Source organism: Sciurus carolinensis, chromosome 15, assembly GCF_902686445.1.
Source record: "Sciurus carolinensis chromosome 15, mSciCar1.2, whole genome shotgun sequence".
NCBI lineage: Eukaryota > Metazoa > Chordata > Mammalia > Rodentia > Sciuridae > Sciurus > Sciurus carolinensis.
In genome coordinates this window covers 52,979,807-52,996,671 of record NC_062227.1, presented here as the reverse complement: position 1 = coordinate 52,996,671, position 16,865 = coordinate 52,979,807, and the positions used below count along the sequence as shown (strand labels likewise).

The 16,865-nt window shown below is 43.6% G+C and overlaps 1 protein-coding gene across 3 annotated transcripts in view; it reads right to left on the bottom strand.

The window, feature by feature from the left end:
• Positions 1–16,865, bottom strand: part of Setbp1 (SET binding protein 1) — a 351,577-nt gene that overhangs the window by 161,079 nt on the left and 173,633 nt on the right. For all 3 annotated transcript variants that reach the window (XM_047526550.1, XM_047526552.1, XM_047526551.1), the window contains exon 3: positions 13,252–13,305. In XM_047526550.1, the coding sequence (XP_047382506.1) occupies positions 13,252–13,305 (54 nt within the window). The remainder of the gene's footprint in view (positions 1–13,251; positions 13,306–16,865) is intronic.

Genomic DNA, 16,865 nt, shown 5'->3' with positions numbered 1-16,865 from the left:
AGACTGCATTTGAAGAATTATATCTAGATCTTCCCACGAATGGTGCAGCCCATGTCAATATGTCAGAGCTGTCCTCTGGGTTCACATGCGAACAAATGAACCTCCCCACAGACAAGATCACTGAATATTTTCCAATTCATGCTGATGAGAAGGCCAGATGTAGCAGTTCCCTATCTGCCACTGGCCATGGAGTCACTGATGCTGGGTAGACATGGCATCATTTGATGCCCTCACCTCCATTCAAAGTGTTGTTATCTCATGGTTTCTGAGGGCCTTTCCTGTCCCTGGGGGTGTGCATGAGATGAGCTCTGCCTCTTATCTGAGTCAGGAACATTATCTGAACAGCTGCTGGCTGTAGAAAGACTGGTGTCACAACAAATGCACTGGTTGAAGTACTACTTTTAGGAGAAACAAACACGTGTGCAGGAATCGGTATGTATGTGCGCATGCGCGCGCACACACACACACACACACACACACACACACACACACACACAATGTTCCTGGAATGAATGATCTGAAAGGCTGCTGAAGCCCATACCACGAGCCCTTGCTATGCTAACCTGATATTCTACGACCTATTCTGCTCTCCCTGTCTGATGATCTGCCTGCCCCCATCGTGGGCTTGTGGGCAGGTAGCCTTCTGCAGCAACTGGGAGAGGGAGGGCCTGAGGAGTCCGTGAGCCAGTCACTTGGAGGCACTGGAAGCTGCCTCTGAGTTGGAAGAATCCTTTCCTCAGCAGGCAAAGTGGCCTTTATCACTTGCATGAAGGAGGAAGGGACAGGTGAAAAAAAGGAATGACACAAAGGTTGCCTGTCACTAGGCAGAGGAAGAGAAGAGCTTCCCATTCTCCTCCAGGCTCTGGCCTCAGATGACAGCTGAGCATAAGTGGAATCAAATCAGCTTTTAGCTCTTCGTCTGCACCCCCAGAAACCATGATATAGCTTCCACTTGAGCTGTCAGTCAGGCCCAAGCACTCAGTAAATGCCCATGATTAGCGCCTTCCTCAATTGGGAGTGTAAATGGAGAATCGCAGCTCGCTCAAAGTAGCTGGAGCTGCACACCCATTATTTCTATGGAGCCAAATGTAAACAGAAAATGAATGTTTCTGCACACTCTCCCAAGTTTTATTTCCTCTGCTAAAATGCTGCGGGTGGGGGATGGGTCTCTTTTTCTCTTATGATCTCTTTCCATAGTTGAAATGATCTATATATTTGACATTCCACCAAATGATTCTCAAAGGGAGACTACGAAAGCCCCCATACCCCTGTTTGTCAGTATTTAAAGCTTAATGAACTCTTGGCGAGTTCTCTCCTCCCAGAGCTGTGTGTTTATTATTGCTGCCTTAATGGTGATCTGTCCAATGCTCCAACGTGCCAGGAAGCCTTGCTCATAACCAAAAATAGATAGTAACTAGCTGGTTAATCTACAGAGAGGTTTTCTGGAGATTGCCACATTCACTAACAACTACCAAACCCAGCTGTGCTCTTTATATTTAAATCCCAGGCGTTCTCCAAGGAGAGAGAGCGCTGGGTCCAGCCTGCCCCTGCCTCCGTCTCAAAATAATCTCCCTCAGCTGTGTATGAATCTGGACCCAGAGAAGGACATTCAGAGCTCTAAGCCTTTGGGTGCAAAAGATTCTCTACAAATGCACATTCAGAGTAAACAAAACCCATCAGGCCCCTGCTAGAGTCCGACGCCTGATTGCGCTAAACACATCATGCTGGAATCTGCAATTGGCAAAGTAATTGGCGTTATTACAGCTGATGGGGAATTTCTGATGCTGCCCGAGCTCTCTTTTGAAATAATACTCAGCCATTTAATTTGTCCATCTCTCGTTTAGCTGATTGCTCTTTTCTGCTGGAGTTTATCAAGAATGAAGCACGCTGCCTCTCTAGACGCCTGCGGGCTGAGATTTCACAGGCATTTCTTGGTGCAACACCACCCACCCCATCCTTGTGCCCATCCCCTGCCTTAGGCCACTGTTCGCAAGATGCCAAGACACCAAGAATGCAATAGGTGCCAGGTAGGTGAATCCAAATGAGTTAGTTCAGAGCCACCTACTTTGGATTGTGATATCCGGCAGTAACTGAAGTTTTACTATAAAGTCATTGTGAAAGGCAAATAAAGCTTCAACAATTTGATTGTCCTAAAAAAGGCTCACAAAACTTTTTTAGCTCCAAACATAAGACAAGCAATCAAAGATAGCTTCCATGTCATCCCAAGGCCAGACAATGTCAAAGAAATTTCAGAATTTGTATACATGCATCTTTATTTGGGGAGTCTTACTTTGACTTTGGCCACACGAACAACCTCAGAATGGGGTCCACAAATAATTATCGAGCATCTGCTCTTTTGCTAAGAGCTCACAGACTCTTTTTACACAATGCTCATTCTCCATTCCCCTTTTGGTATTTTCATTCCTCCCCAGATCAAGGGTGGGAAAGCCAAATTTAGCCAGCTGTGCTTTCTCACAATTTGGATAAGGCTGGTATCTGGGCACAGACCTCTCTTTTTCCCATCAGTCAGCTACTTGCCCTGTCAGCACGTCGGCGATGGACTGTGCTGGAAACAGGAGTCTGTCAGTCAGCATGTCTCCGTTTTGCAGGTGCCACATCATTCGAATGGTCCATTAAATCCAGAACCTGCACGTTCCTGGAATCATCTCGTCTTATTATTTTTTTTTCATATAGAAAAAAATGAATATAGGGGTGGGAAAAAGCATCACATTGAATCCTAAAAAGTTCCCACACTCTACCATGACCTTCCTGGGCAGGACCCATCCTGATGCCCTTTGGTACAGTTCTGCACTGATGTTCTGGGCAAGAAATCAATTTTCCTAGGATTGTTCTGAACATCCACCAGAAATATGCTAAGGATCACTACTGGAATAAGGCAATATTCTGATGGATGAAAAAGCTCCAGATACATTTATGGAAAATCATTTTTAATACTTTAGAGCATTTGAAATACTTTTATAGCTATTCTCCTCCATGAGTAAAAGACGAAGGGTTAATTTCAAAAGTGCCCTAGGTGGTGAAGGAGAAAGCAATCAATGAGGGTATCTGTGGGTGCTCTCCTCTTCCTGACCAACAATCCCTACCAGTCTCAGCCTGTTCTTGTCCATTTCTGTCCTATTTATCTCCAGTGTTATTTTCCTAGGGCCATTGTGTCTGCCATTGCTCACTTCAAATGGCAAGTGTCAGAAAAGACTGGTGAAAGGGCAGATGGATTTAGACTGTGTTTTTAGTTTGTGGCTTTTGGGGTTTTTCCCCTCATGGGAAATCCCAAACTCTAATCAATATTGCCTTGGAAAACTGCAATCTGTGATCTGACTGACTTCAACAGTCCACAATCAATTTCAATTATGTAACTTATAAGAGTACCAAGAATTACAGTGTACATTTATGGAGTGCTTACACATGTCAGATACTGTTCCAAGGGCCTATCCATTTAATCCTCCTCAAAGTCCCATGAGGTAGGTATCCTTGTTCTATTAAAGCCATGCCAAAGTCAAACTTCACAGAGGTCACATAACCAGGATGGCACAGAGTTGTGATCCAAAATTATCAGTTTGGGCCCAGAATTGGTGCTCTTAACTACTGAACTATGAAGCAATGAGAAACATTCTCTGTGCTCAATAGAACAGCAAGGTGGGAGAGATTTATTTTTTGTTACTAAGCAAGCATCAATTTTTACTATTTATAGTAGTAAGGATTACAAGAACGTCACTCAGATTTCTTCTGTTCTGTGCAACATTGGCTTGGGTCACCTGCTACAAATATGAGTTCTGCCAGAAGCTCTGAGACACATTTTTAGAAGGTGGGAGATGTAAAAGGAAAATCAAGTGCAGAACTGGTGAGGATGAGGAAGAGGGTGGCCATTCTCAGGAAAATAACAGAACAGCGTGGCCAATACTGTCTGCAGATGGAACAGAGACTCCCAACAAGTCAGCAGATGGCTGGAGGAAGCTGCTTCAGATCCTCAAGCTGTTCCACTAGGAGGTCCCTCTCCTGCAGCTGACCTCTGACACCTCTCAATCAGATCTTTTGTTTGGTAGAATATAGAGGAAAGGGGTTGAATAGGTGGATAGGAGGACATGAAGGTGGACCAGGTCATCCAGGCAGTAAGGTTGGACAAAATTTAAAAAATGAGTCGCTCATTTGTTGGAGAAGTGGGCCTTGCGCAGTATGGTCTGTTTGGGACTATCCTGATGAAGGAATTATGAAGATACCGTTTTTCCAGGCCTAATGTTGACTTTTCCCCTAGTACTGGGGTTGAACCCAGGAATTAGTGCATGCTAGGCAAGTGCTCTCCCACTGGGTTGCATCCTCAGCCTACTAAAGGTAAATCTGCATTTACACTATGTCAGTCATTCTTAGACCTCAACATGTAGCAACCAAAGTTATGCATCACACTAAAATTTCAGAAACAGGAGAAAATGACCCTGTATCTCAGACGACTAACAAACACAGCTCTTTGAAATACATTGCAAAATATTATGACTCCAGGCCTAAGTGAGAAGAATTACAGAAGAAATTTTAAGCAGTTATATATAGGTCCCTTTGCCAAAAAGACTGAAGAGACAAACAAAAACAGAGGGACTGGGAACAAGAAGACAGGGGAAAGAGCCATAGAATAATTAAGCTTTAGAGTCTCGAGGGGTCACAGAAATCATCTAATCCTATATCCTTGTTGCTAAGGTTTTATGTCTGTTTTTGTTTTGTAGAAGAGCAAGCTATAGTTGAAAGAGAAGAGAGTGATCTTCGAAGTTAATTCTCACTGTTTGGCATCACCTTCTTTCTATTTCTATTCTGAAAAGTTGAGTTTAAATCAGGTTTTGAAAGTCTACCTCATATTTAAATATACCAGCAGAGATAACTTATATTGATTTATTTGATAAAGTGGGAAAACATCTCTGCGTATGAATAACCCCCTTCTCTCCCAACACCCACCCACCATTTATCAATTTTTCTGTGTGTGAACTTCAGAACATTATGGTTTTGGTTTTGTTTTTTTTTTTTTCTTTTTTTCTTTTTCTTCTTTCGAAGTCAGGTCCACCAGCCCAAGACACTCAGAAGATCAGAATGTCTTGGGTGTAAGAAACAAAATATTCACTAAAGTCTAAGGAGACTTAGTATCCCAGGAGAACTTATTAATACTTCAGAATATTCCACTGAAATGCCAGACTCTCTGGAAAACACCTGGAGAACTTCTCTTTGGAAGCAAATGTCAATTTTGGTTTTTAAAAAATCCACTAAAAACACTGTCAAGACAGGAAGTGTGAAAAGTGTATACCTGGAGAATGAAACTTGATTTCATGTAAGAAAATTAATAGTGCTAGTTTGGGTTTCAGTGAGAGAGGTGTGTCTATGCACATGAGTAAATATTTTTGTTAAAAATTCTGTTATCATCATAGATGTCCATGTTCAGTAAGAAAAATAATTGAATGGGTTGCCTTAGTAATTATGAGAAGAAAGCCATGTTTGGCCTAGGTATCCTAAAAGTGGCAAGAAAGACACATTTACAGGCTGAACTATGTTTTTTTAAAGAAGGGAAACTATTTACAATTCAAATCTTCAATATAGACTCACAGAAGGAAAAGACAAATAGTCCAAATTCCAGTCATGTATTAAAACTAAAAAAGCCCAACCCTGGATAACTAGAACAAAGCTTCTCAAATGATCTTTGGTGAAAGACCAGATTTTTTTTCAAATGCACACTTTTGTGTGAGTGCTTCAGTAAATGTAAACAGAGAAATTTTGAAAACTGTCACATGCTTGGATATCAAGACAACATCAAATTGCTATAAAAGATTTTAATCTCTTTCTCTAGTTGCTAGATGTATGTCAGGGCAGACCAGTGGCAGACAGACACTTCAACAGCCACCCTGGTTCGCAGCTCATGCTCTGTATAGTTTTGAACCAAACAGCAAAGGCAGGTGGCATAGCTTATTGAAGGCCAGACAGATAAAAGGTCTGAGCTAGGAGGACTCATGGGATAGACCTTGCTTGGGGAATCAGGGCAGGAGGTGAGCTAGCCACTTACATGCATTCTTTCTCTGGGGTAGTGTCATAAAGCTGGATCTTTTTGAATATCTTTTAGACCCAGAGAGAATGTTGTTATAACAAATGGAGAAATCCATAAACCAAACACCCTCACTGGCTAGTTTACAATCTTGGGCAAATCTCACTTGGGGAATGCAAATAGCAAGGGACAGGCACAGACATGGACTCCATGAAACCCATGTAGCCACGCTTCCTATGCCTAGAGAGGGGACAGGAAGACATCAGACCATGCGGTTGCTACAGGGATTCGATTCCAGGGGCAAATGAAGCCAGGGCACACTCCTGGCACAGGAATCACCATTTGAATGTGAGGTCCTTCCCCTGCTCTCCTCTCCCAGACTTCCTTTCTGCTGCAGTCTTTATCCAGAAAACGAGAAGCCTGATTTAAACCCCACGAAGCTTCAGAAAATACCATTAGCTAGACCCCATCCAGAGCAATCCAAGCCAAACACCTGGGGTTAGGCCTGGACTCCTGTATTTTTCACAAGCACTACTGATAATTCCTTTCTGCAGCTGAAGTGTCCTTCAGTTTTAAAATGTGGGGAGTAAGGTGGTAAGAAGAAACAAGGAAGCACCAGGAGCAGCACTTGTTTCTGCACGGCCTGACTTGGGAACGGTTCTTCCCAAATGCTTGGGACGATCAAGTAGTGAATTCAAGACAAGATATCCTTGTGGCTGGATGTCCTGCACTGCCTAATTCTGCCTCAAGTTTCCTCCTCTGTAGATGGGGCAGTCACCACAATGACTCTCCCTTTGGGAGCCTGGGGAAGAAAGGGAATGAGAACAATAGAAATTCTTTGCCAAGATAAGAGGCTCTGAAATGCTCTCCAGCAGTTTTCTCTATTACGCTAAGATGTAGAATGTGCTTTTCCTTGGAGTCTGAAAACTCAATGTAATATGCAAAAAGGAAGATGGAGTTGCTTGTTTTGGTCTTACCGAAGGTCAGGTTGGATTTGACTTATGTTACCATGGAGCTGAGGTCTAATACAACGTGGCAGAACACAAGTGGTTAAGAATACAGACACTGGAGATAGAGTCCAGGGTTCAAATCTCACTTCTGCCACTTATAGACTTAGTGGCTTAACTTCTCTGTGCTTCCCTGTGCTTACTTACACAATGGGACTGATGTACTCACCTGTATCACAAAAAGGGAGTATAAAGAATAAATGAGGACTGGGGATACAGCTCAGTTGGTAGAGTGTTTGCCTCACAGGCACAAGGCCCTGGGTTCAATCCCCAGCACCGCAAAAAAAAAAAAAAAAAAAAAAAAAAATGAGATGATGCACATAAAATTCAAAGAACACCTTCTGTCCCACTGTACCTTTCATTGAGGTCTGTGCATAGGCATATTCAAGCAAAGGCAGTGTGAACCCATACTAACACTCACTTCCGTTGAGTCCAAAAGGGACAGGGTGCTCTGGGAACTCCAGAGCTACCATTTTAATCTTTATACTGTCGGTTCTGAACTTGGAGGAGACTGCTGATGGCCACTTAGAATCACATCAAAGAATGGTGATTCTGCTCTGAAAAACATGATCAACTCTGAAAGCACAAGTAACCTGGGCCCTCGGGGATATAATGCTAAAAGAAGGAGCTCTCAGAAGACTGTACCTCTCCAGCTGGATGTGCTACTTCTCCAGTAGGAACACATTTGTAGCAAACAAAAACACGAGACACAGACACGGAGGCCTGGTTCCTGCAGTGGTTCCTGCTCTGCTTCAGCCTTCATTCTTGTTGGGAGATGATCACAGCTGGGGCTTCTTTCTACTCAGAAACCCTATCATACCTTTCTGAAAAACAGCTTCTCCTCACAGAATGTTTGGGAGTTCTGTAATTAAAATTGCTGGGTGAAGACTTATGGAGCCGGGCCTTGTTGCAGGTAGTATGATCACTGAGTAGGATGGACCATGGGGCCTCAGGAGAACAGAGTCAGGGTTCATCTGGGGAGGACAACATCTTTCTCCTTTGGATGCTGGGTTATGATCATTCAACTGATCCCACCTCCAAATCTCATATGCCTTCCTTCATTAGCATCTCTAATGTCCCAGTCAGCTTCATCCCCTACAGCTTCCCCTATGGATCAATGGCAGAGGCTTAGGGATGGGCCCTCTCTTCATCTCATTACACCTTCCACCAATGGCATGGTCTCCTTGTGTCACATTTCTGACTCTTGGCTATTCTTGGACCTTCAATGACTGAAGAATAACTCCCACTGTTCCTCAGTTGAATGCAAAATCCAACTTATGAATTCTGACTTGACTCAATTATAAAATGGTGTGTTGAGATGATCTGAAAAATCTGAATATGGATGGGATATCAGAACATACTATGAAATTGCTTTTGATTTTGATAAGTGTGATAATGACTTGTAATGGTTTAAAGAAAGAGAGAGATAATGGCATAAATAATTAAATAAATCCCTGTTGTTTTAGATAAGCTTACTCAAGTATTTATGAGTAAAGTGACATGATGACTTGGATTTGTTTGAAAATATTCCATCCAAAAAAGTAAATTAAAAATCAAAGTAACTGGGAATAGAGAAGAAATAAGATGGTCAAGGTGCTGACAAGGACTTTGTGAATCGGTTGTTAATCCATTGGTAGCTTAACATTGGTCATGATGGGAACATGTACAACACGAAAATCAGTAAGTGCTACCAGGGTGGGCTTTTGTAGCACCACGCTATTGAAGTCAGATACAGATACATGGATTTATTATATTTTCATGCCTACTTTTATGTATGTTTGAGAACTTCAATAATATTTATTTTGTCAAAGGTCTGAAATTTGACCCCATCCTAATTTCTAAGTGATTTCCCAACAGGCTCCTCTGAGGCAGACAAGTCTTCTGAACACACCCAGGCATTGCCACCCTTGTTATGGCCCACAGCCAGGCTTCCCCTGCTCCAGAATAAGTTCACCATCTCACTTCTTACATATGCCGGCCCAGGTATGTGCACCTCTGTCTAGAAGACTTCCACACTTGCTCCACGAAGATAAAATTTCTCCTTCATCTGAAATTTTGAATTAACTTAACTGGTACTACTCTAATGGGAGAAATAATTGAATTCATTGTACGTGCCAGGCCTCCTACTAAGTTGCTCTTACATGCATTGTCTCACTGAATCCTCACAACAATCAATGAGATAAACCACTCAATAGTTTTGCTTAATAAGAAAAATGAGGATCATAGTCATTAGGTAGCTTTCCCAGGGTCACAATGTTGACACTGGTGCCAGAACATTCCAGAACTGTCAACTGCTAGGGAAGGGTCTGTGCACAGCAGGGAGCCCCACACAAAGGTCTTACATGAATACCTGTTGAATGAAATGGCAACTCAGTGATGGAAAGCCCTGTTTTCTCTACACTGGAAATGTTTTCCTGTAGGTCACATTCTTTTCTCACCTTTCACTTCAATGTGCCCTTGGCCATAATTAGCAATTAACATTTTAGAAACTCATTAAAAATGGCTGCCTTTCACAGGCAGCTCTTACTCTTGCTCCTTCCTTGAAGTAACAGTTCATTTTTCCTAATGGAAGTCTCTCTGAGATGAAGGCAAGTTTACATAGCAGGGAACACCAAGACTTTTAGCCCAGTCTCTCCTCTGTGGAGGATGCTTCTCCATAAGGTCATTTTTCCAACACCATGGCTGGGCACAGGAAGCCTGTGGCTGATTTGGTCCCCAGACTGGTTATTTCTTTACCACGCCCCCACTCGGGCCCTTGTCAGCAGTGCACAAGTTGGTGGGCAGTCTACTACAAAGTGTCAGCAACCCTCACATCTCTGTAGGAACCAAGAAATAAAAAGAAATGAATGCTAAGAAGCCTTGCAGTGCCCTAGATCAGGGCACTGGGGGCTAGCCTCTGCTTGGACAGCTCCTTGAGATCTCAGCCTGCAAAAGGCAAGTGAGAGGGGAGTATAAATAAATGATGGGACTGGCAACTAGTACAAGGATAGCCAGTTGCTAGATAACTTTCCAGGGACATGGGAAGCAAGCAAATAAACAAAAAAGAAGGTAATAAAAAAGCATATAAAATATGGCACCAATTTAAAAATTTCGAGAGGTGTACATGTCTATGCAGAACTAAGAAGGGAAGACTATAACCCCCAAATGCCATCATCTGTATTTCTGGGGTGGAATAACAGATTTATTTGTATGTTTTTTGGTGTATTCCAAACTTCTAGAGTAAACACTTAGAGTTTTTATACTAGGGGTCAAGGAATACATAAAAGAGGAGACAAGAGCTTATACTAAAGACTGTCGGATGCCAGCTCTTATTCCTCTGGTGGTGGAGAGGAAGGATCTGGCAAAAGAAGATGAGGGTCCTTCCTCCCAATCACCCAAAGGCTAAAAGGAGAATACTCATGGGTGTCTGTTGCTTCAAAAGACAAGAACAAGATGTTAGAAGATAAAAGGAGTCATGTTTTGGAGGGTAAACCAAACAAGAGAGAAAAGTCAGGGTGGTTTAGGTGTGAATTTCAGAAGCTTGTTCATCTGGCTTTGAAAACTCACTGAGAACACTACCACCTCTAAGCCAGGGCCTGACTCTAGGAGAGAGCTGTAACTCTCTTGCCCAAAGGACAAGCTCATCACCTCTGAGAAGACTGCCTGCCACCACCGTACAATAGCTTAGACAGGATGGCCTCTCAGGTCCCACCTGCAGAGTCATGTGTTCATTTCCATGACAGAGGGTGCTGCCTTTGGAAATCAATAACAAAGGGGAGAAAGGTAGACATTCACTTCTATGCAGAGAGCACAGGGACAGACGGACAGAACAGCCCAGCCCAAAACAATTGCTAGTATTCTCACTTTCAAAGTCATCAAAGACTAGTGAAGAAATCATAACTGTCTTCTTTAAGTGGTTTCCAGCACCAAACAAAACAGGCATCAAAGGAGAAGCAAAACCCATCTACACTCAATTGATTAAGTGTAGACCATGAGAAAGCTGAGAGGCTGCTCACAGTCATCTCAGAGAGGGTTCCTCCTGAGTCCCTCCTGACAGCCAGTGTGACAAGTCCTGGAAGGAACATGCCCATGAATTATTGCAGGCATCAGGATGCATGGGACTGTTTTCATCTGAAACCCAGAGAAAGAAAGGGAAAAATAACAACAAAAGCCAACAATTTGGTGCAGTGGGGTGGGAGGGGGTAGCTCAAACCATGTGGGCAGCTTTGTTTCTATTTGGAAAAGCACCCAAAGGGTGGTGTTGACTTGCGGCACATCCGAGTGGTTCCAACTTAGGAAAAACACTGGAGCACTAACTTTGATCTAGGCATTTGATCTGGGCATTACACACTGGCCACAAGGTTCCCAGGACTTCCTGGCCTCAGGTCCAGGCATCCTGAAGAGTGAAAAATACACATCGAAGGTTCTAGCCTCAGGGAGATGACATACAAATGGAATAATGTGGGAGAGCTGAGCAGAGCCAGGGCAGTGTGTATGTGTGTGCACTTGGAACGGTGGGATGCATGTCAGGAAGTGTGGAAGCTATCTTTCCAGGAGCCTGCCTACAAAAATGATGGATGAACCTCAAACATTCTAACTTTCCCTTCACTTACTAGTTCATGTTAAATCTAGTATCAAGAGCGTATGTAAACACACAAGAGAGCGACCTCCCCAGGAAGAAGCCATGCCCCCCTACTCTGATGTCCACACACTCACATACACCCACATGCACGCACCTTCCATAAACTCCACTATGTACTTTTCCCAGCAGCAAAATAGCATCACACAAAGCCTTTTCTCCCCTTTCTTCATATAAGTTTTCAGATAAAAATTAAAAAGAAATCTTCAGCTGGGATGCTAGCGATTGTGTATGGAGGTGTGGAAGAGTGTGGGGTGGGAGTAAATGTTGATTTTCTTTTGCTTTGGTTTCACATTCCCTTAGGTCCACTGGAAGTTTGTGTGAATATGTGAATGAGTACTTTAAATACTTACCCGTTTTCAGTGACTGGCAAAAAGGCTTACTTGCTATCTATTTCTGCAAATTCCCAGCATCCCTGACAGAGGATCCACAGACTGATGGAAACACCCCACACTGGCATATGGATCTAGTTTTTTTTTTTTTTTTTTTTTTTTTAACTCTCACTAATCGTCCCTGATTTTGCTATCCCTCCTCCTCCAGCCTCTCACTGTCCACTCTGTGTCCTTGTTCCCTCACTTCATGTGATGCAGGGATACTTCCCTTCAGGGTTTTGTCCTCAGTGGAAGGGCACTCAGAGAATGGAACCCACAAAGGAGAAAGAAGCATAGTGAGGCACTGGGGCTCTTGCATATAATACATGTTTAAAGAAGAAACTATTCCAAATACATGGAACTCTGGATATCAGCAAGTTGTGTGGCCTACCCAGAAGTGCACCAGCATTGGATGTGAAGCGTTTTCCACCAAGGCATCACAAGGCAAGCACTTGACTGGGGTGAGAGCAAGTTTCATAAGGACAAGGGGGGTCTGAGCACGGCAGCCATCGCTACTGGATTTACCTTTCTATTATGCTCTATTTACACAGACTGGCGCATCTGTGTGTTTGGTCTGTGTGTATGTAGACAATGCCTCCCCGCCTTCCAGAGAAAGGAAGGATGCTTTCCCATTTTCTCCCTTGCTAAGCAGGTCCCCAGAAAGCTCCTGCCTGCATCCTCTTGTGGCTGGCCCATGGTGACATCCAAACAGCATTCTGACAAGAGATAACAGTGGCCCATTTCCTGATCAAGATCAGCAAAACTCAACTGTCTGCCTCTGCAGGAGTCTGAAATTAACCTCGCCACCAGACCATGACTGCAAGGCATTTGCACATGGAGATTACAGAAATGTGAATATCCTGTCCAAATAGAGAAAAATACAGGGGAGGACCCCAGCCCCAGCCCACCCTCTGCCTGCTTCAATTCAGCCCTTTCCTCAGCTGGGTAACCTACCACTCAACATGCCAAACATCTGGATTTAGATTTTCTTTTGCTCTAAAACACCAAAAGAGCAAGAACTGAAGGAAGCTGTTCCATCCACAGTGGGATAAGAGAGGAGGTAGAGGGAGTGGAGCTACCAGGTCATTCTCACAGTCCACACCTGGAGTCAGAGATGCTGGAGGTTCCAGTTGGACCTTCCTGTCCTGGAGCCAAGTTCATTTACTCATGACCAAACCCAAGAACATCCACTCACTCAAACTTTGTGAAAGCATCAGGGGAACTCACCTGTGGCTGAAATCCTTTGAGGTCGCTGGCTGCAAGGTCACTGGCTGTGAGGAGCTGGAAAAGAACCAAAGGGTTTTCCTTAGTGACACTTCCAACAGTTTGCAGAAAACATCCCCAAGACTCCTGACCTGCTGTGGACGTACCACAGCCTGGATCAGAGCTCAAAAAGCACAGTCACAAGAGGCAAAGCTGGTGTTTCCAGGAATCTAGACCAGATGGCCTTCTCTCTGTGTGTCCATTACTTTTGTGATTTCTCTGATTTCAGCTCTCTCTTGCCACCCTCCGCTCCCTTCCTTCTTTATTCTACCAATTTTGCAAAGGTCTTAAATAGAGATCAAGGGCTATGGTTGGACTTCAGGAAGTTCACTGGCTCCCTGAAACTGTTCATATAATTATGTGCGAATCTATAGATGTGTACATTTCCCAAGGGAGAAGGTCCCTGGCTTTACTCCTCCTATCAAAGTAGCTGGTGACACAAGAAGTTAAGATTTACAGTTTCAGAGACAAAGACCCATCTTCTCTAAAAAGCTTTTTCTTTTTAAATAAAAACAACCCTTTCCTCTTTTCATGAACATGTAACTCCATCTCCCTTTATCCTGTGCTGCCTGGGATTTTATTTACTATTTAGATGTTCATAACTTATACTTAAAACAATCATATATAATAAATATTAGAGGGTAAGAACCAGGATTATGTATATTTCCACAGCTCTCTGCTAAATCAATGTTGAAGGGTAAGGTTAAGGTTTTATTTTATTTATTTATTTATTTGTTTTGCATTCTCTCTAGTGCCTGGCACCAGAAAAACACTCAATAAAACATGATCAATTAACAAAATAATCACATTCTTTATTGTTGCTTTAAAAAATGCTGGGAATGGGTGGGATAAAGAGAGAAAGGAAAGAGGCTCATTTTGATTCCAGGGGTGTGATGGCTAGCTTTGTTAGGCCTGGAGAGCATTTGTGAAAACCAGGAAAGATTTCATGTTTTCTGTAACAATATTTTGTTTGGTTCAAAAAAGAGAAGGAGCCATGCTGGGCTCCAGCACCTCCAGCTTCTAGAAAAGCTCAATAGGACTTTTTTAGCTTCCCTCAGTGACTCTGCCAAAGGTGATACCTAAGTGGAGTTAGAGCTGGGGTAATTTTCTCCCCTGGCCCGTCCAGCCTGCAGGCTGGAGTCTGCATTCCAGTAAAGAGTCAGAGTCCCCTCTGATTATAACTAAACAAACACGCAACCACCCACTGGGCCACTTGCCTAGGCACTGAGGGCCAACATCATTAGAAGACTCAGCCTCTGCTTTCAAGGAATGTGCAGTTGGGTTAAAGGGTCAAACATGCATTTCAGTACTAGTGGAGTGTAGCAGGGGCCGCCTGTCAAACTCAAAGGATGATACAAGAGAGGTCACGGTAAGGCTGTTGGAGTGAGATGGAATTTGAACTGAGCCTTAAAAACAAAAAGGTGGCATCAGTTGAAAGAGCACAGGAAGAGGGACAGGGGCTCACCAGTCCCAATATGCCGGCCTGTGTGTCTATCCAATGTCAGCCACAGCCTCCTCCAGGAGAAGCGGTTGCAGGGAGTGAGAGTGGGATACGATACACAGAGCATGGCCTGGGTCCCTGCACATGGGTTGCTGCTTTGTGTGATTTTTCTTTTTCAATCTTCACAATTCCTTCATGAGACAGACAGTACCTCCACTTTATGGGATGGTGATAATTGAGACTCAGCAAATTAAGTAACATTTGCCAGGTCGCATGTTAGTATGTGCACTTGGGATTTAAATTCCAAACTACATTTTCCTGAAGTTGAGGCTTTTTCTTCTATAAGATGACTCTGAATGGTAGCACATCAGAGACCATTTGTTGAGGGGATGTGGCACAGGAAAAAGGCTGAGTGCCAGCGTGTTGGTCAAATGAGCCACAGGCAGTAACATGAAGCTTGTTTTCTGGTGAATGACCCTTAACTATCCTTTCCTCCAGACACTCTTACTCAATTGGTGATGATCATCCACTCTTCTGAATTTTTATCGGTACAACTTAAGCCTCTAATCTGAGCTGGGCAAGCGGGAGGAGGGCCAAAATGCTGGGTGGGGCTGAGTACGGGCAAGGGAGTAACCTTGGCAAGGACACACACAGCACTGTGTGTTTGCACACAGGAATCAGAGCCCAAATCCTCCAAGCCCTGAGAGGGGTAGCTAGCAGAGACCCTTTCAGCACATCCAAAGGGCTCACCAGGTAAGCAGGAGGCATGAGACCAAAATGTACAGTTCCTCGTAGTCCTGAGATCCTGCCACTAAAAATAAACCACAAGTGTGTTCAAGGCATCTCAAAACATGCACTATTTCCTCATATCAGTGGTTTCGTGATTGAGAAAAGACCAGATCCATGTGCTCGATTGGAACTAGAGATTTACAGTCTTTGGTTATGATTCATTGTGTGTCTAACTTGACAAAGTCAAGGTTTATCCCACTCTCCCTGGAAACCTTAGATCCTCTTTTCCCTTCTCTCAAAAAGGTGTCAGATGTGTGCAGTTTCGTTCTTAATTTTTGAAAACTCAGTTCTGTGCTCTTGTATGTATCTTTTTTTTTTCTTTTTTGCTTTATTCAGCTAAAAACAATATGCCCCAAAAGACCATTTCTAACCAGAATACAGTTGGCACATTATCTTCTGGACATATACTTAGTCACTAAATAACCTGTTGGTCAAATGACTTAAAAGAAAAGTGGAGAATATTCTCAACCCCAAGGTGAGGGCAAGAATGAGTAAATTGCTGAGTGTGGAGAGTAGAAGTGTGAGAGGCAGCTTAAGGCCTCCTTCAAGTCGACAAAAGGAAATGGCACTCAGCACCAGGCGCGCTTCCTGCGTGAAGGAGGCACTCCAATATTTGAATGAATTAATCAGCTCCCATGATGTCAGCAAGCACTTCTCTACCCGCTACCAGTTTTAGGAGAGAATACTGGCTTATACTTCAGTGTGTAGAAGTCAGTGTAAATTTAAGCAAGAACTATATGCAAGTGAAAGAAGCTGAACAGTGAACAAATCCACCACAGGCCAGAGAGAGGGTTCTCCCTTTCCCACAGATCAGACAAGGGATGGGATGAATGGGCCCATTTGCAGCTCAGCTGTGCTGGTTCCTGAGGCTGAGTAGGAGGAGCAGGGAGGTGGCATCAGGGATGGTAAGCAAGTAACTTCTAAAACTCCCGAATTCCCTTATCTTGGACATTCTGATTCTTTTCCCTTTTTTTTTTTTTTTTTTTGTTGTTGTTGTTGTTTTTGTTTTGTTTTGCAGTGCTGATAATGGAACCCAAAGTCTTGCACATGCTGAGCAATGGGCTCTACCACTGAGTGCCATCTCCATTCTCTCACCTTGCAGATTCTGAATATGTCACTCAGAGTCTAGTGGGCATTGACAGTGGTAGCTGACCCCTAAGCAGCCAAAGGCAAGCCTTGTCACCTGCCTTCTGTGTAGCCCTGAGAATAATATGGAAAAGCCTGTCTTTCCTCACCGTCCAGCCACAACTCCCTGCCTGCCAGGCTCAAACCAAGCTGTAACCAAATGCAAGTTCTTGGGCAGGACACAGCCCCTGTACTGTGAGCATTCCCCAAAGTAGGTGATTTC